This window comes from Scardinius erythrophthalmus, assembly GCF_964197995.2.
Source record: "Scardinius erythrophthalmus genome assembly, chromosome: 21".
NCBI classification, from domain to species: domain Eukaryota; kingdom Metazoa; phylum Chordata; class Actinopteri; order Cypriniformes; family Leuciscidae; genus Scardinius; species Scardinius erythrophthalmus.
Genome location: NC_138241.1, coordinates 29,138,840 through 29,159,661, shown reverse-complemented (window position 1 = coordinate 29,159,661; position 20,822 = coordinate 29,138,840). Strand labels below are relative to the sequence as shown.

Here is a 20,822-nt window from a genome sequence, read left to right as displayed (position 1 = left end):
GGGATGCTTATCAAAGTACTCATATATGCTTGTTGGCTGCTTTTCTTTCACTGTTTAGTACAGGCACAGTTCAAAAAACTTTCCATTGCAAGTTTTTTTTTTTTTTAAATCATCATGCAAAACATTCATTCAGTCAGGTGTGTGTGTCTAAACTTTTGACTGGATTATGTGATGTAAATATTCAGTAACATAGAAGTGTCTTTTATTTTCCAAAATATGTAGAAAAATTAAGTAATAATATAATAATAATATAAGCCAAATTTAATTTAATTTTCATGATGAATCCATTAAGTGTATAATATACTGTATATAATATTAATATATATAAAAAATTACCAAAAATTGCTGATGCAACACCCTTATGCATTCTTGGGCTAAAAACAGAACAAAAAACAGGTCCTAATATATATTAGTGTCCCACATAAGCTCAGTATCTCTTGCTGTGGAAACAGTGCAACCCTTAGCTTTCCAGAATGCAATAATTGCTGATATCACTTTACCTCCCATGGGAAATTACTCATTGCGCGGCTGGGTTCTCACAGATCTTTCTCTGTCGTCTTGGATCACTGGCAGGTAAAGGTGAGACACTGAGGCCTGGGAGGACCAGATGACTGACTCCTGCCAAGCAAAGCTCCACTGGCCGTGAGGAGGGACTCCAGCCCGATGCCCCTGTCTAACCAGCAGACTTTCAACTCAACAAAAAGACCAGAGCCACCATTATACATCCTCTGTTTTTGTGAAGCTCTCTTCCGAACAATGCACATATGGATACACTTTGCGTTGCCACTGCTTGGATAATAGAATTTGTTTATCAGCTGGAATTGATTATAATTATGTTGGAGTCCTTCGGATCAAATCACTCATCACAATATGGCTTGTAATCTAAAGTGAACAATGCTGGATCCATCACAGTTTCTTCCTGCATGATTGCAGCAGAGTTTCCTTTTGTGGAACTAATCCTGCGGACTGTAATTCTCCTGACTGGCATTGACCCACCGGACCTCTAGTTTTCTCACTCCACCCGTGTTCCTTTTAGGAGCTCAGACCCTGGATGAGGGTCAGAGGGGAGGTCGGCACTTTGCCATGGCTCATTCGTCTGACACGGCACGCAAAGACATGACGAATGGGGCTCATCCCAGTGCCCAGCCAGGGCCCTCGGGCACCTCTACTCTACCACGCTACCTGCACAAGAAGCAGCAGCGCCAGAGAGGAGTGAGATCTTCCTCCCCTATGGGCAGGGTCATCATCATCAATGCGCCTGTCGATGGTGAGTCTCCAGCAAACATTTGCACCTTCATATGATATAGATCAGGGATAGGCAACTTCGGTCCTGGAGGGCCACTGTCCTACAGAGTTTTGCTCCAACCCTGAAAAAAATCACCTGCCTGTAACTTTCTAGTAATCCTGACAACCTTTTTTAGCTTGTTCAGGTGTGTTTGATTAGGGTTGGAGCTAAACTCTGTAGGACATTGGCCCTCCAGGACCGAAGTTGCCCATCCCTGATATAGATGCAGCTAACCAACACACTGGCAATTCACATTTCTAAGTTTTGGCGAATTGGTGGCAATTTTTTTATTATTTCATATGATATCACTCATATGATTTTGTTCGTCATGAAGGCTTAGTTTTGATCTAAAAATCATGTTTTTGTAAAAATCAAATCATACAAATTCATATGAAATCGCCAACTTTCTCATGAGAACTGGTTTATTTATTCCATTTAAGGATTAACAAGTTACATACTAGTATCATATCGGTTATCTGGTAATATTAGGGTTTTTTTTATTACCGGTAATTGGTATCAGTTAATATTGGATATTTTCAATAGATTTTAGATTAAATAAAAATAAAAAAACACTATATAGTATACAATTTTAATATCTGCCATTTATTGGTTATCGGCCACAGTGCTTGGGGTAACAAGTAACACTATTACGTATGTAATCAGATTACTTTTCTAGCAAAGTGACATTACTTTTTTTCCCATTTATTGACTGACATCTCTTCTGTTCCCATGTTGAGTGAAATCAGGAGTAAGAGGCAGAGGCGTTGTGTGTGCTGTGAAAACATGATGATTATTGTAGTTCTAGACTTTATATTATATTATATTTTATTATATTATATTATATTATATTATATTATATTATATTATATTATATTATATTATAAAACCCTTTTTGCTAAGGAGTGAAAACTTGTGCTTTGAATTAAGAATTTGTTCTCAGAGGTTCCTTCTATTTGTGTTTGATGTCGTGCACTGTAGGTGGGGATGACTGTGAAGACATTCACACAATTACTGTGGACAAAAGTGAGGATGGCAGGCTTGGCTTCAGTGTGCGGGGAGGCTCTGAACACGGCCTTGGAATCTTTGTTAGCAAGGTGGAGGATGACAGCACTGCAGGTACCCCTGACAGCAGAATAATGCATGATGACACAAGACTGAGATTTCCATCCAAAATATTTCTAACATCTTACAACAAAGTATATATGAATAAGCTATCGATGAGTTTCATATCCATCATTTTGTGTCCGCATTCCTCACTTCAGAGTTGGCAGGCTTGTGTGTTGGGGATAAGCTGGTCGAGGTGAATGGCATAAGTCTGGAGAGCATCACCATGAGCAGTGCTGTAAAAGTCCTGACGGGAAACAATCGTCTGCGCATGGTGGTAAGACGCGTGGGGAAGGTGCCTGGTATCCGCTATTCAAAAGAGAAGACTACATGGTAAGTGGTTCGAAATATTATGTCATCATTTGAACTTGATTTGCTATTTTGTATGTTTTTATATCATGCTAAGTACATTCTATCAGGCTGAACATTATAATGTTACTTCTGCACCAGTGGTTCTCAAGACTTTTGTATAACACATTTATTTAAAGACAAAGATATTCCTTCTGATAATATTGCTATAAATATATTAATGTTGCTTTTTATTAACAGTTAAAAAACAAAATTGCATACATTTTGTAGAAGAACATTGTTTTGGCTTTGCTTTGCCTCTGTGTGACTGTGCAGATGAAAATTACCCTTCACAATAGATAATACTTTACAATAAACTCTGTTAGAGAGATACATATTGCAATTTATCTGTTCAATAAAGTACCTTACTCACCTGTTGATTAATAAAAACACCATCTCCGCGACGCTTTTACAACAGTTCAAATTCCTCAGTTTCCTCAAGCCAATGTTGATTCTCGTTTTATTACGAGCTCTGTCATGTTCTCTTTTTGCCAGCAGACTCTCTGTTCTGCTTCTTTTTTTTTATGGGTGATTCCTCAGAGGTTTGAGATTTAATGTCCTCCATGTCCACCTTTCTCGCTCATTGTGACCACTAACCTACAGTATGTCACCCCCAAACCATACACGGGTCAAAAAGTAGCCGGCGCAACTTTTGCTGGAGACATGCACGGGCGAGTGACCCATGTATGTAATTTCTTGCGAAAACCAACCCACCCAGTCTAAAATATAAACAAAATAGTAATATAAATATAAAATATATGTACACTTATAATAAGCTTACCATAGGGATACAGGGTAAAACTAAAATATGTTTTGGAAGAAGTACTGATGACGTATTGAATCATTATTTAAATTTGGTTAATTTTTAACAAAAAAAAGTTACATAGTGTACCTTTAAATTAAGTAGCCATGATTCTTAAATTAAAATTAATTACATTATTTATAAAAAAAAACATGTAATATTATATATACATGTATATATGTATATGTATATATATATATATATATATATATATATATATATATATATATGTCATATTTATACATAATTAATATTATTCAATAATTTAAGTCATCCTGTGACCCCTTTTGAAGTTTACTGAGAAAAAAAAGTAACTTTATTTATTTGTTGCAGATGTGCTGAATTATGGGGTTTAATAAGAATGACTGAACTGAGAAGATAAGGAGAGTGTAGTGATGGGCTGCCGCCCCCCTGCCTTGACTAACGGGGTGGAAACCCTGTGACTCTTGGCCTTTGCTTGTTATCTTTTCCTTGAGCTTCTATTTCAGCATACAGCGGTGGTAGAGTTACCTCAGTGGTCTTCTCAGCCATTTCATTAACTAATAGTAGAGCAAGCAAGTTTATTACAGAAGTATATGTGTGTCCACCTAAATGTTTATGTGTGTGTGCGTGTGCTCTTTTTTCTAACTTATTATCCAGAGACAACTACAGTATAAGTAAACCATTTGTAGGTTGATTTCCCCAAAGTGTAAACACTGTGGTGCTATGCCACATTCAAAACTTGGCTCTGTTTGCTTGAGCATCGTGACAGGGCCGAAACAGAAACATGGAACCAGTAGCGTTTGTTTGGGAGTTTGGGGCAGAGTTATCTGTTTATCTGACCAATGAAAGAGTGGGACAATTCAGACAGTTTGGTCACATTAGTAGTGCAGAACTTATACTGTTCAGTAATATTAAGAAATCTTATAAAAAATAGAATAAAAAATAAATAAATAAATATATGAATGTAATTTATTGTAGTCTTAAGTGTCACATGATGCTTCAGAAATCATTCTAATATGCTGATTTGTTGCTAAAGACACATTTCTTATTATTATCAATGCTGAAAACAGTTGCTGCTGCTTAATATTTTTTGTGGAAACATGATAATTTTTTCCCCAGGATTTTCTATGTATAGGAAGTTCATCAATAACATTTATTTGAAATAGTAGACATTTACATCTTACAAAAGATTTCTGACAACTTTTGATACATTTAATGCATCCTTGGTAAATAAAATAACTAGTTTCTTTCAACAAAAAAAAAAATAAAGAAAAAATAAAATCTTACTGACCCCAAACCTTTGAATGTTTGTTATTTTGTTGTAGTACTGAGAATATTTTGTAACTTACAGGTATTTGTTTATTAAATATATATGTATTCAGGGTAGATCTGATCCACCGAAGGATGGTAGTGGAAGAAAGTGGTCGCACCCCTTCAGAGGCCAGTTCAGATGGAGCGCTGCGCAGAATAGTGCACCTTTACACAACCTCAGATGACTACTGCCTGGGCTTCAACATCCGTGGGGGCAAAGAGTTTGGTCTGGGCATCTATGTCTCAAAGTAAGACATAATGACCAGGCATTTGGGGCATACATTTTCATGTCTAAAATATATATGACAACGGTTGCCTAGATGTTATGGCTAATTGTTTAACTTTTTCATGTGATGATTTGTTTGATTGTGTGATAAGGCTGGACCCTGGTGGCCTGGCGGAGCAAAATGGAATTAAAATGGGCGATCAGATTCTGGCAGCCAATGGAGTGAGTTTTGAGGACATCACACACAGCAATGCAGTTGAAGTGCTAAAGAGTCACACTCACGTGATGCTGACCATCAAGGTGAGAATCTTTCTTTATATATATGTCTATATATATGTCTCTGTACTACCATTCAAAAGTTTGGGCATTTTTTTTGTATTAATACTTTAACTGAGAATGCTTTGAATTAATCAAAAGTGACAGTAAAGACTTTTACATTGTTATAATGATAATAATAAATGTTTCTTGAGCAGCAAATCAGCATATTAAAATGATATCTGAAGGATCATGTGACACTGAAGACTGCTGAAACTTCACCTTGGTCATAATATTAATAAATTACATTTTAAAACCATTATACCCATTATTTTAAATTGTAATAACATTTCACAATACTACTGTATTTACTATAGTTTCCATCCAATTAATCGAGTGAGCAAAAGAGACCAATTTTAAATGCATTTAAAAATCTTATTGACCCCAGAATTTTGCTAGATAGATAGATAGATAGATAGATAGATAGATAGATAGATAGATAGATAGATAGATAGATAGATAGATAGATAGATAGATAGATAGATAGATAGATAGACAGACAGATAAAATAAATAAAAATAAATAAAAGAAAATATTGAAAATAAAAATGGAGAAATAATGTAATGCCATATTTCAGCATCTTCTGAATCTTCTGATGCTCTATCTGTGGAAAACTTATAAAACATCTTAGTTTATCAAGACAAATGATTTCCAAAGTGCTTTGGCATATTAATTGCCTCCACAGCATGTTAAACAACACAGCCTCTTATTGCGTCTGGGAGTGAGAAAGCATAGCAAAGCAGACAGCTGGCATTTAGCCGTCACATTCCTGGTTGCTCGCTTTACTCAGGCAGAGCTCAGGTTCCACCTGTGAAAAACAGCCAGCGGGTGTGCATTATTCACCAGGCCTTAGGGATCAAGTTATAATCAGCAAAAAGCCTCGTTTTATAGCCTTTTCTCATTGCTCCCATGGCAAGGCTCTATTAAACCTGCGGCGGCGCTATAAGTATATAGGGCTGCTAAATGCCTACTTTGTTAGCTATTGATGCCACTCCGTGGTGGTAAGTGTGAGCTCTTCTGCTGGTAAATTAAGTGACAATGTGAGAAAATGTCTGACAAGGATCAACACAAAAGGAGCAAGGGATGTGTTTTAAACTGTGCTGCAGTCTGTTTGAATGTCCTCACAGTGACTTATTTTCCCACAAGGCAGATGAGGCTGCCACCTACCATCATCTTAATGGTGTCCAAGTTTGTTTATGTTTATAGAGGAACAAACTTACTGTGACCTCATGAGAACCCATAGTGAGGTCAGCGTACACCTTGGGCATCAAAAATGAGGTCATATCCTCCTAGTGGAAAATGCTTTTTTAAGTAATTTTTTAGGCTGTTTATACTTTGCATGTAATTTGCACAATGAATTATATCCAACACAGGACATTTGAACTTGTATGCATGTAATTAAGGCTGTATATCCTTTTCTGACTGTGATTATGTCTTGTGTAATATCCTGTCCTAGGAGGCTGGCCGATATCCTGCTTACAAGGAGATGGTGGCGGAGTACAGTTGGCTCAATAAATGTATGTAAGCTTTACCCTCCAAACTGACTATTTAATATCTAATTACTTAATGTTACATATATTAAAGGATAGGTTGCATGCTTTGTGTGACCCACTCATTTGCACTTGTATCTTATGTTAGAAACACAATTTTCATAATTAAATTGATGGTGTGCACTGGGATGCTCCATCTCCAGATTAAAGCTGAACACCAAGCGGCCACATGTCAAGCCAGATTTTCATTGCCCTCTGATTCTCCGTTTTCCATTTAATATGGGCGGTTTATAAAAATAGCCACGGATTAGACCGTAATGTTCACATTTGGATAAGTCATCTGGGATTGTGCTTGTTAGTAGCATCAGGGTGTTTCAGGAGTATTTAGGTTGCAGGACAGAAGCTCATGTAATTCTGCTCCATATTTAATACTAGTGACATTGATATAATGTTCATTCAGATGCGAAAGTGCATTAGGACTTTCTTTAATATTTATGAGGCTTTTAGACTCCATGTCTCTTGCTTATTTTGTTATGCTTTTATTGATTTATCTATCTATTTTAAATGTATTTTTTTATAAGGGGTACCACTCATTTGGTGCCCTGCACACTGTAAAAAGTGATTGCAATTGTTACCTTAAAGAACTCTTTCTACCTGATTTAACACATAAAATGTGTTTTGTTGTTATAAATCAATGTATTTAGGTGGATTAAATTATGTTAAATAATGATGTTACCAGTTTTTTTTTTTTTTCGGTTTAGGGTGAGATAAATAAAATAAAAAGAAGAGAAATCAAACTTTTGAACAACTTAGTGGTTCATTGTTATATGTCAGATGGTCATTTTGATGATTTTCACAGCTTTTTATACAGGCCCTTTTCCCCCCATCAATTACTGTGTAACTTAATTATCAAAGATACAAATAATTGTGTATGCTTTGAAGATATATGGAAGCTGTTGCATTCAAAATCTGAGTGTGCTGAATGGGCATGACTGGTGTTGAACTGTAATGTACATCTAAGTTCTCAAGTGTACAACAGATTTCCAGTCTCTAAAAATGTTACATGAAAGTCTCTCTTTTTCCCCATTAGTGTCTAATGGAGGGCAGCCCTCTTCCTCCCAGGGTTCAGACTCCTACTCCTCCACTTCCTCTCTCTCTTCCGGAACGCCGGTCAGCTCTCTCAGCGGCCTCTCGCAGGTCATGTTCCCTCCTGTATTTGGCTCAGAGATGGTGGATGTCTGTATCTCCACTGAGGACCGCTCACGCAGGCCCAGCTCTGAACGGATAGAGACTGCCATGCAGACTGACCCACAGGAGTTTGACACCACATCAAGATCTAGCAGGGTCATAACCACAGAAACCAGCCGAACAGTTGGCGAAACTGTCCTGTTGAAAGACACCGCGATCCGGAGTGGGACCAGCCACTCTCGGACAAGGACCTTCTCTGCTGGGGACAAAGAGACTCTGGAATCCCCTAAAACAGCAGTCCTGATGGCTCTCAGCAAGCCTCGGAAACCCATCCGCAGATCCCAGAGTCACATCACTGTGTCAGGTATAGTAAGGCTGTTTTGAAGAGATAAAAAAAGAGGTTGTGAATCAAAATGAGGTGAGCTACACAAGGCCGTCCTCTGTTTGTGTCACTGATGTAACTCATATCTCAGTTGTAGAGCCCGGACCCAAGGTCACAACCAGATCAGTGATGAGGATCTTGGGTTATTTGATACACACACCATGCTGTGGAAGCTCTGCTCAGAATAGAAAACGCATTGTCGAAAACCAGCAATTGACCTTTAGAGCCACGCTGCTACGCCTGTTTGTCAAATATATAGCAGTGTGCTGCCATTGTATCTCTGAATTTAAATGAACTTGGTGGAATGCATAATACATCAGCATTACTGCATGGGATCTCCCCGTGAAAGATTAACGGTTCAGACTGAAGAATCTGATGCCATGAGAAATGTACGCTCAAAATCCACACAGCAAAGTGTATATCATCCTGTTTTATTTGCCAGGCTTAATACCTCACACTGAGATAAATGACTGGAGGGTTTGTGGCCTTTAACAAATACATTCAATCACAAATTCACATAACAGGCTCTTCCTGGGAGAATCTCACCGAAACATGTCCAAGGTCGTATTTCAATAAGAAAATAAGAACTAAAGCCTATTTTAGCTCCATTAACTTTTTTGCATGACTTGCATGGCACATTTCTACGGAACCCGGCATAATCCGGTAACGTGAGAAAAAAGATAATGTGGCCATAAATTTAAAATTTGTTCCTACAACTTATTAAAGGGATACTCCACCCAAAAATCATTGACTCACCCTCATGCCATCCCAGATTTCAGATGAACACAAAATAATCCATCTTTGAATCCATATAATAGCTTGCATGCATTATCTGGACCTCCAAAGTTGACACTTCAAAAACCACACAAAGTAAATATGATGGTAATCCATACAACCATGGTTGATGTCTTTCAATGTGAAACGATAGGTGTGTGAGAAAAATAAACACTAATATCACTTCCGGCCAACTGAACAAATTCTTATATCTTGTTTTTTCCCCCAAGTGTGATGTGTTGGGCTCTTTAAATTTTCCAAAATTTGCATTAATGTATCTGGATAAAATATAATGAATTTAAAAAAGCTAACACTTTATTTCAGCAGTCCATTTTAGACATTTTACTAACAATAAGCAACTTTGCAACTACATGAAAACTCCCAGTCATGAAAGTATTAGTAGATTGTCTGCTTATTATCTGCTAACACTTTTATTTTGATGGAACCCCAACAGACATTCTACTGACTATAAGTAACTTTGCTTCAACTAAATTCAACTAACTAACCCTTACCCTAACATAACAGCCTATTAATACTCCAATGAGAGTTAGTTGACGTGTAGTTGCAAATCAATAAAAAATCTTTATTACTACCTTGATGTGTAAATACTATACCATTGAAACAAGTCAGATGATAGCAATAAGAAATGGCTTTAAATTATGCAATTAATCAATGCACAGTAGCAATGAAACAGAAACTCCAGTTTCTGGGTCACAATCACTCAGGACTGAACTTGCAAACTTTGCTACCTATAATACATGTGTTTTATCACTTTGGTGCTTTCCATATAATGTTTATTTATTCAATATAGTTAAAATTTCTAATTTAACTCCTTTGCCTGGAGGCTTTTTTTTTACACGTTTCTGTTTGAATGTTAATCAGAGGACAAGCAGAAGAAAAGGAAACATCAGAAGGACAAGGTAGACAAGGAGGGAAGCACCCTGCAGCGCTCCAAAACCTTTGTCAGCTTGCTCTTTAAGAGTGGACGCAGGAGGGAAAGGTCGTCTTCTAGAGACAGGAAGGACACCGGCACAGGGGATGGACACAGAGGAAGATCCAAATCCCCCAAAAATTTAGATAACGAACCGGGTGAGTCCACACATGGTTTAACAGACTTTGATGAGGACCACGTTCTGTGGAAACCATAGCTGAGGAAGAGCTGAGACCAAGGGCAGAGATGGATTTTTTTGGAAAAGCCAGAAAGCAGTATAATAAGTTTTTTAAGAGGCTAAATCAGAGAGCTGCGTTATTTACACGGATCTGCATTAATTTCCTTGGAGTGGCCTTGAGTCTGACCCCTATTGTTTTGCTCAGCTAATGATGGATTGCATTGCTGTCTTCTATATAGTGCCTGAGAACACATTGAAAGAACACATTGAAAATTCCAAGCTAATCACAGCTTGTCAGCCAGTCAGATTTGCCAGTTCAAAGCACATAGTAACAAAGCTTAGTGGTCTTTTTGTAACGTTGTAACCTTGTAACACTACAATATAGTGTACATATTTGGAGTTGGTTACATAAAATGGCTATTTTAACTACTGTTATGTTTATGAAGGCAGCTAATAAGATCAGACAGAATTATTTTTATTATGCAAATAAAACTTTTACTTGCGGTCAGAGCTTGTAGACTGACTCTAGCACTTGTGTCCTCAGGTAAAGAGCGAGGTCGACCTATAATTAACCTGTTGAGTTCTCCCAGAGAGACTCGTGCTGGGATGAGGGAGCACAGCGCCTTCCTCAGCCCGGAGACCTTGGCCATGTTGGAGGACATGGCTCACAAGCTTCTCAATGAGGATGAGGTGGCCGCTGTCATGAGACACTGTAAAAGGGTGAGTCAGCTAAAAGTCTGCTGAGTTGGAAAATGTCTCATTTATGACTTTATACAGATGCTTTATCCATATTCCAAATGTTTCTGGCAAATCAATGTGGCTGCTGGTCATGCTTATAAAATGTGAATTTGCCTTGCCATTTATGATTGAGATCAAGTGTTTTAAATCATCCAAGCTCTATTAACAGTGCCACACTTGGTCAACACATATATAAATTCAGGAGTCATCCTGACATTAGCTGAGGTTTAAACCTGCTGTGTAGTGCTTTATTGATAGCGTGTGAGCCCTAAATTGCAAGAATGTTTCATGCTTTAGACAAATTTGGTGAGACTGTCTGATCCCAGTGCTTGTGATTGGTACACATTATCTAAATCGCTTGACTCCAAATGTTCACAATGTAACTAGGGCATCTCCTCTACCTGTTCTTTAGTTTCTAGTTGAGCGTGTGGTTGAGGATCTGGTGCGCCCCCTGCTGGCCATCTTGGACAAGCCTGAGAAGCTTCTGCTGCTGAGAGAGATCAGGTGAGGAGTGTTACATTGTCAGCCTATGTAATAGTTCACTCACATAACTCATGTCACATGTGTTTACACCATTCATGCAGTCACTTGCTTTGTGAGCAATGTTTGCATCTAACATCCAACTTTCTTTTATGCAGAATGATCATCCCTCCCACAGATCAGGGTCGTTTTGACAGTATGGTTTTGCCCTTTGAGCTTGAAGCCTATGACATACTAAAAAGCCGTTCTGGTAAGAAAACCTTTAGCTTTTTACATTTTAGCTGCCACAATATAGTACTTGCAGTCAAAAGTTTAGAGACCTACTCATTTTGTATTATTAAAGTTTTCTCTCTTTTAGAGTACAACTGTATATATGTCAAGCATTTACAGTTTTTACTGTATATTAATATATCATATAATATATATCATATATACGTCTTGTTTTTTCAGTGAGGTCTCCTGTCCTGAGATCTCCCCGTCATGGTGGAACACCCCGTCGCCATCTAATAACGCCCATCCCAGGTAACATCCCTGCTGGTGTGAACTAGAATGTCTCATTCTTTTTTCCCTCGCTTGTTTTCACTGTTTTCAGTGCTGAGTCATGTCCTTAGATTGATCCCCATAGGAAATTAAATAACCAGAAGACACAAACTCTCCTCTGCACTAGCCATTTCATATCCTGAAAATCATTCACATACTACAAATTTCCTGTTGCTGATATTTAATCCGCACCCAAAAAACACACACAATCCCTCTCAGCCCTTGTTACCTGTACCCTACCATCACTTTTTTTGATAAGGAGTGTGAAGTTTTGATCATTGTAAGCTGCCATTTGGGACACCAGTGCATCATTTGTGTCATCAACATGCATCAATGCCAAAAGAAGATAATCTGTGTCTTATTGTCAAATAGCCTGCCTGTTTCTTTCTGCTGCTGCTGACACTGCATGACCTCCTGACCTCTAACCCAAGGAGCGCACAGTACTGGCTGTGATTGTGCACAGTTTCGGACTGCATGTGCCTCTGACTTTTGAATGGAAGTCGTTTCTGAAATGCAAGAAAGGCGCCTTGCATTGTTTAACCTTCAAGCGTCCACCCACGCAGGTCTGAAGCTTAATGCAGCCCCTTTGTACCGTCCACAGAGGAGAAATTCAAAACTCTCTGTGCTAGAGGCCCCTGAAATCTGAGCGAGATGTGCGTGTATGCAACGCCACACCGTTGCTTACTCAATGGATATGAATGTGTGATTGTCGCTCACATTTCTGGATGAAAGGGAAAGTGTGTGTGCGAGGTTTTGTAACATCTGCACTGATTTAAGGAGATGCAAATGAATTTGAATGCTGCTGAACCATTTGTACATAATGTTTGTGGGAGGAAGATCTTGTGTGTGAACGTGATGAATTCTAAAAAAAAAACATTTAGATATAGATATGATTAGTGCTGGGCAATGATTAATCACGATTAATCGCATCCAAAATAAAAGTTTGTGTTTACTTAATGTGTACTGTGAATAATTATTTTGTATATATAAATAAACACACATGCATGTGTATATTTAAGAAATATTTGCATGTATATATTGTATATATTTATTTATACATAATTTATATTATATATAAATATAAATATTTTATATATAAATAACACATTTTCTTAAATATAAACATGCATTTGTGTGTATTTACAAAATAATCATACACAGTACACACACATATAATATGTAAACACAAACTTTTATTTTGGATCCGATTAATCGCGATTAATCGTTGCCCAGCACTGGATATAAAATATAAAATAATTATATTAATACATCCAAACAACCATGGTACATATTAAATAAATCAATAAATTACTTTATTGATTAAAATCACGTTATATATTTTGTAACTTGTGTAAGAGTGTATGGGAAATGGTTTTAATATCCTCTTGTATCTTCTCATAGATTATAGGGGTGGGTTCCACCTTCAGCCAGTGCAGGATCTAGAGAGAGAACGGCAGCTCATTGAAGATATGGAACGACTGCGTTTGGCAGGTTTACCGACTGGACGACTTCCTCCACCTCGGGCTTTCACACCTCTCTTGGATGTACCGGTGGACACCTACATCACAGACTCGCTTCGTAATCGCTCCTTGAGTCCTGCTCGATCCGGATGGCCGCAACCAGAGTCCCCTCACAGCACAGAACGCCATGGACGCTCCCCCCAGAGAAGAGACAATAGTTTTCCCCAGACATCACACCATGACTCTTTATCCAGCAGGGGTGATTCTGTCCCAGAGCGAGGAAGATCCCCTTATAGGAATGGACATAGAAAGAAAACAGACAAATCTCAGAATGGTAAAGAGGTCAAATATACCGTAATGAGTGCACGTCACCGAAGCAGGACACCATTGACCCAGGTGTTTACGCCCAGCTCAGATCAGGACTGGAAAGAACCAGTCAATGGACACTCAGAAAGCCAAGCAGAGCAGGAGTTTGAACTAACCAAGGTTTCCATCTCTAAGACCAAGCAGTCCCTGGGTGAGTTACTTGGATTCACTGTATCCTTGCTATATGGAAATGTTTCTCAAATGAACTAATATTTGTAAGAAAAAGTTAATGCAGTTTGTCCATGCAAATGTTCCAGCCAGAATGCTATGGTGTTTTGGTGGATTCCAAGTTATTCTTTTTTGCTTTATGCTTGTTGCTATGTGGTTTATATGGTGTTCTGGGTTGTTGCTACACGTAGGTGGTTTCTTACTGGCCCAACTCAAGTTTCTGTTATATTCTGATCTATAGACATAGTTTGAGTCCTTCCTTTATTGTGAGTCATGACATTTTTATCATTCACCAGGCATGAATTATAAGTTTGATCACTTAGAAAAGTAATCCCTTCCCAGAAAGCCAATTTTAGATGTCATTTATGTCGGTAACATAAACAGAGTTGGATGAGTTATGTGTAAGTTAAATACTTAGGGTTAGTGGTTTGTGGAGATCTCTAATTCTGAGTAATAGTATGACTAAAGCCTATTAATACAGTAGATTTGCAAAGCATGTGATTCATTCTTGACACACAATGACTTAGTGTACACTGACAGAATTAAAAATTATTTGTGGAAATAAAGAAGTTTTTATAATCACTGATAAATTAGTATTAAAGAAGAGATTATCCCTCAGTTCCTCCTCTCTCCTCGCCAGAAGATGGCAGTGAATTGCCCAGTGCAAAGATTAAGCCAACAGTTATACAGTGCGCACCCTTTTTAAGACAGTATATTATGGAGTTGGAGAAAACTAAACATTATAATTTCCATTAATTTCAATGACAGTTGTTCTGCTGGCAGACATCTGTTTAGTTTGAACTGGAATCAGAATCTGTTACTTTTATGGAAAAATCATAAGATCAGTTATTTTTTACAAGCATTAAAGTAAACAGTATAAACAATACAAGAACATCTAACATGTAGATGGATTGGTAATACACTGTTTATTTCATGCACATTCTTAAGAGAACTGAAGTCATTGGTTAACATTTGTATAGCTAGATGATTTCTACTCTTTTTTTGTGCAGGAATAAGCATCTCAGGTGGCATTGAGTCAAAGGTACAGCCAATGGTGAAGATTGAGAAGATCTTTCCAGGAGGAGCGGCCTCTACCAGTGATGTTCTTAAGGTAACTCCTCCTCATAAAGCCTCAGCTACAGTAGGCTAAGCAGTGTTGTAGTTGAGACCAGCTTATTTGAGATCGAGACAAGGAGAGGGTTGAGGCTGACTTAACCAGAAGACGGTCAAGTTCACATGTTTCCAAGTCCACTACAATACCAAGACCATGAAAATATGGTCTTTGACTCAGACTCGGGAGCACATGGACTCTGTCTTGATTTGGACAAGACCCTGTTCTTTCCACTGGTCTTGACTCGGACTTGAATGAGCTGGTCTCGAATACAACATGGACTAAACAATCTTCAGTCTTGTATTGTGTGCTTCGCTTAATGACACAATCAGGATATGTTGTGCACCAAAACTTCCAACATCATCCTGTCAGTCATCTCTCATAACCTTCTTCACGTGATAATTGAAATCTGATGTACTGTAATGTAACCGACTACCCCATCAAGCCTAACCATGTCCCTTTCGGGACTAAATGCCGTATTCATCTTCCGTGCCTTTCCGAATTCGGAATTAGGCTTTGCCACATCCCTACTAAACAACATCCAGGTTGCATTGCATCTGTACTAAGTGAGGCAGAATAAGGGATAAAGGTCAAAGCAGGTGAGGGCACAATACCAATGGCACCTCTGTGACCTCGCATGCAAGGTTAAAACCCTGGAATCCCATGTGTGTGTGTGTGTGTGTGTGTGTTTGTGTATTTGTCAAAGGAAGACGTATCTTTGTAGATCACAGCCTATCAGGTGACAGCACTTCCCTGGCCTGCTCTGAGAGGCTTGTGTTGCCACACTCAGGAGATCTGGTGTCAGGCTCAAAACCCTTCAGTTGCCAAGAACATCCACTCATCTCTGGCCTCCATCTGGGCTTGGTGTGAAAGACTAGTGGGTATTCCCATTCATTCCAAAGACTGGCTAATTCACATTCCACTCAATTCACTTGTTGTCACACCCTGAAGCCGCGACTATCTTGACTGAGCTCTCCAGATTATCAGGCCTGCAGAGGAAAGTGTGGAGAGCCCTGTTGACATACTTCCTGTTCCTGTTGTCTAACTGATAACTGAAATATCTGAGCAGCAAGTATGCTCCAGTGGCATGGAGGTCAGGTTTCTATCACACAACGTCTGCAGTCACGTTCCTCTTATCAAACATTGTTGATACGCATGGCAGACGGAGGTCAGGTGTTGTGTATGTGTTGGGGCTCCACAGAGTCTGCTCATTCAGCTCATGTGTAATTAGTCCGGCACTTTTTCATCTTGATTATAGTCTGTTGTCTTCATCTTTGCAGCCATTCTTCAGCTTATAAATACAGAGGACAGTTTAATTACTACATTTTGCCTATGCAAAACTTGCCACCATGAGGTAGCTTGACAACTTTCCCAGTATTTGCTAAGGCATGGCTAGCTTAGAGTGTTGCTAGGATAATGCCTGTTGGTTGCTAAGACGTTCTGAGTGTTGTTTTTTTATCACATTACTCTATGGTTGCTAAAGTGTTCTGTGTTGTTGCTAAGATAATGCTTGTTGGTTGCTAAGACGTTCTGAGTGTTTTTTTTTTATCGCATTACTCTATGGTTGCTAGAGTGTTCTGTGTTGTTGCTAAGATAATGCTTGTTGGTTGCTAAGACGTTCTGAGTGTTGTTTTTTTATCACATTACTCTATGGTTGCTAGAGTGTTCTGTGTTGTTGCTAGGGTGATGCTTGGTGGTTGCTAAGACTAAGGCCATGTACACACTTTAAAGTTTTGTGACAATCACATTTAAACGCGGGAGTGAGTCCCCTTAATTATCGTTTCATGTGTGTACGGTACATGACTTAGCACAGAATTATTACAGTTTAGCACAGTTTAGGAGGCGTCGCATTTATGCTTGTTAAGGCTGCTTCAAGGGCCATTTACATGACACAGTTTTCAACTAAAAACGGAAAAGATTTTATGTGTTTTATTTACATGACAAAAGCATTTTGGGGGCCTGAAAACAGGATTCAAAGTGCAAGTTTTTGAAAACGAGAGAGTTATCATCTCCATGTAAACTAAAACTACAAAAACATGAATTTGTGAAAACGTTGACGACATGCGTATTATGTGTTCTGTCTATAGGCGGGTAGTGCTTCTTTACTAAGTGACATCGCCAACTACTGGCCTGGCAGCAGAATACATAGCTTTTAGTCGTTTTCGTGGATCTGTGTGAACAGGTATCGTTTTGACAACGTTGTCGTCCGTACTGTCCGTATTGTTTAAGCTTGGCTCATAAAGTGATTGCGATTAAAGAGTTATTAAAGTGAGCAGGTGCGGGTTGCGATATTTTGGTCTTATTGTCAGCATAAAGCATTTGGGTTTATAATTTGGATTATTGTGGGCCTGTTCTTGTTCGCTGTTTTTCTAGACAGATCTGGCAACTCGAATGAGTCAAGGCTCATACCGCTTTCCCTGTGATTGTTTGCATCGCCCATACAGAAGAGAGACACGTCTCTGATGCACGTCATTAACAACTAGTTGTTCAGTTCGGTTTCCGTACTGTACACATTAGAAATGCGGTTGTCACTACCTGCATTTTCAGGCGTTAATTTGCTTGTAGAATGTAGTTGTTGCTCACATAATTACTGAACTGTGTGTGTGCAGAACGGGATTAACCACGAAAAGGTGATTGACAACGTGGTCTATGTGGTTATTCTCAGTGGTTGCTTACTGGCCTAAGTAAAAAGAGCTCATCCTCAAGTCATTATAATATTCTGGTCCTGTGGCTCTGTTTTATCTTATGTCTAACTGCTAAGAAAAGTAATAACAAAGATCTCCTCAAGCCACATGATTTAAGATATCAATACTGTAGGACTGTATGAGTTACGCACCATAACGTTACAGTATTTTGCTTCAAAATTCAAAATGGCCAATGGGCAATTTGGTGAAATCTAAAGATCAACAGTCAAAAGACAGTTTCATTATTTTAACCAAGCTACAATTTTCAAAAGCTATAAGCATTCAAAGCATTTGGCTTTGAAGATTCAAAATCTGAAAATATTTGAAAATCTGTTCACTGTTCATTCACTAATAATTGTGTACACTGTTCGTTTTTATATGCACATTTGAACTTCTCATAAATTTGTTCTTAACCTCGTTCTAACGTTGATGAATTCGGAGTATTCTAAATGAGCGTCAGCGTGCCTGAGGTAAGTCATTTACATAAAACACACCCAAACCATGTCCATAAGGGCATTCAGCACACCCTTTCTTTCGTCACTCTCAGCAAACATGACACTCAAGATGCTCAGCAAGATCCGCGAGCAGTGCCGAGAGTGCCATTCTCAAATCAAGTTCAAACTCAATTAACACCTTTTATACAGACATTACAGACCTCTGATTAGCCAGCTGGACATACGCGTATGTACATACGGATTTCATGCACAAATTCGTGCGTAGGCCTACGCATGCTTAGTGAATGAGACCCATTGATTTCTACTCCTCCCTGAGTCATCATCTTTCTCTTCACACACACAGTGAAGTACACTGCTATCCACTGATAAATGACTCCGCTTGTCCTCTATAACCATAGAATGCTTTGGTGATTTGTTTTTAGTCAAAAAGGCAGATGGCATACAGAAAAGACTGATGATGTCCCTGCGGTCTCCTTAATATAAGTGCTATTTGAAGGAGAATGTCAGCTTAAACAAATCTTAGGCCCCTTAATGGCCATAAAGGGACAAAAACAGACTAAGTGTAATGTTTTGAAATACTCTTCATAATGCCTCTTAAGTAGCTCTGGTCTTCTGTTCTACTTTTGGGTTCACTTACCATCACTGGAATAATATTTTGTGTGCTATATTGTAAGAATACTTGTGAAAGTACCTTTAATTTTAGTGTGAATTGATGCCATCAACCCATTTTACATCCTTTTATAACATGGTATATTAATGGGCATTACATACTAAAACAAAGTAAGACCAAATGCAATGATTTAAGGGGATAAAAATTCAAATCTGTCATCATTTTCTCACCTACAGTACATGTCATTCCAAACCTGTATGACTTTCTTCTGTGAATCACAAAGAAAGATATTTTAAGATCTTTTTTTTGTCCATACATCGGAAGTAAGTGGTCACCAACATTTTCTTTCGATCTTCTTTCAGTCTTCTTTGTTTCACAGAGGAAAGAAAGTCATACAGATTTAGAGCAACATGAGGGTGAGAATTTACATTTTTTGACGAACTATTCCTTTATTTATTTTTGCATGAACTATCCCTTTAAGAACAACGTTTATTTCAACATGAACTCTACAATGTTCTGTCCTTATGGGACATCCCAAATGGATTTTTTAATGGAAAATATATTTAAACATTGGGTACATTCTTAACTGAAAGCTTTATCAGTTTAGCCCAACTAAGAAATGTTTTCCATTTTTATTTTTGCTTGAATGCACAGAGAAATACAATGTCTATATAAGGGGACAATAGTGTTAGATCTGACTGATGGAGAGCGTGAAAACAGACCCTAACCTCTAAGGATGGGTGTAGAGAGAGTTCAGTAAACAGGTGCATCCTGGTAAGAGATCGTGACTGAGGAAATGTGCCTACTTTGAACTAAACTTGCGTTTGTGAGCTCAGCTGCACTTTGTACTTTTTTCCTGGCAGGAAAGCCTTAATTCCAAAGACACACTCCTGCATCTGTGAGAGTGTTTAACTTCTGGGTTATGCACACCTAGAGAATGGTGTATATAATTTGGTCCTGCTCACTCTAAGTTGACTGTTCCCCCTGATTTGTAACTTTGTTTAGCGGTGTCAGAGATAAGAGAATGAGTTTAGAAAAGAGCTGTCGTGTGTTTTTGACCGGTGAGACCCAAACATCTGTGCTTCAGGTCTGCCAGTGGTTACAATCAGAGAGAAAAAACATCCATTTCTGAAGTATAATAAGCTGATGTCATTCACTGGCAGGGCTTTGACACACACACACACACACACACATGCGTGCAGTGTCTGAAGCAGACCAGATGAGATCATTCACAGGTATTAACGAAGGAGAACAAAGGAAATGAGAGGCATACTGTGCCTGCAGCATCTGCTTTTTCCTGCCATTCAGACCACGTTCTGTCTGCACTCCGCCAGGAATACTCAGGGATGTGTCAGAAAAACAGACATCTGCATTAATGATCAAGTCTGACATCTGAACTTTTCTAGAAATCTCTCTCTCTCTCTCTCTCTGTGTGTGTAGGCTGGATTCGAGCTGATGTCAGTAGATGGAGAGTCCCTCAAAGGTGTCACGCATCAGCACGCGGTGGACGCCATTCGGAGGGCTTTCAGTAACAAGGCCAAAGACCCCATGGAGTTCATCGTCAAAGTTCCCAAGAACCCAAGAGACGGACTGAAAGCAGCCTGATACCAAATGCGTTTGCGCTAAAGGCCCTGATATACTCACGGCAAAGTTCTTTTTCATTCTTCACTCGGTGGGAAAATACCTTTGTAGCGGTGTACTGTTAGCGAACATCCCTACGCTGCTGGGAACGGCTTTTAGATGAATATGTTAAGATGTTTGATGAATAAGCTGCACGCTTCCCTCTAAATATGTTTGATTCAGCTCTGCGATTCGGCACTCCAGTCAAGTCACATTTATTTATAGCACTTTATACAACAGATTGCTTTAAAGCAAGCAGCTTTACAGTATTAAA

General features: G+C 38.7%; 1 protein-coding gene across 1 annotated transcript; it reads left to right on the top strand.

Moving 5' to 3' along the window:
• Positions 1-1,083: 1,083 nt before the first annotated feature.
• On the top strand, positions 1,084-20,533 carry pdzd7a (PDZ domain containing 7a; the record flags this gene model as incomplete). Its single annotated transcript, XM_081351622.1, has 15 exons — positions 1,084-1,267; positions 2,264-2,401; positions 2,548-2,722; positions 4,904-5,080; positions 5,211-5,358; positions 6,830-6,890; positions 7,954-8,415; positions 10,090-10,296; positions 10,861-11,036; positions 11,467-11,558; positions 11,693-11,784; positions 11,985-12,056; positions 13,476-14,051; positions 15,079-15,179; positions 20,369-20,533. The coding sequence occupies 15 exons, from the start codon at positions 1,084-1,086 to the stop codon at positions 20,531-20,533; spliced, it is 2,826 nt and encodes a 941-aa protein (XP_081207748.1).
• Positions 20,534-20,822: the final 289 nt, after the last annotated feature.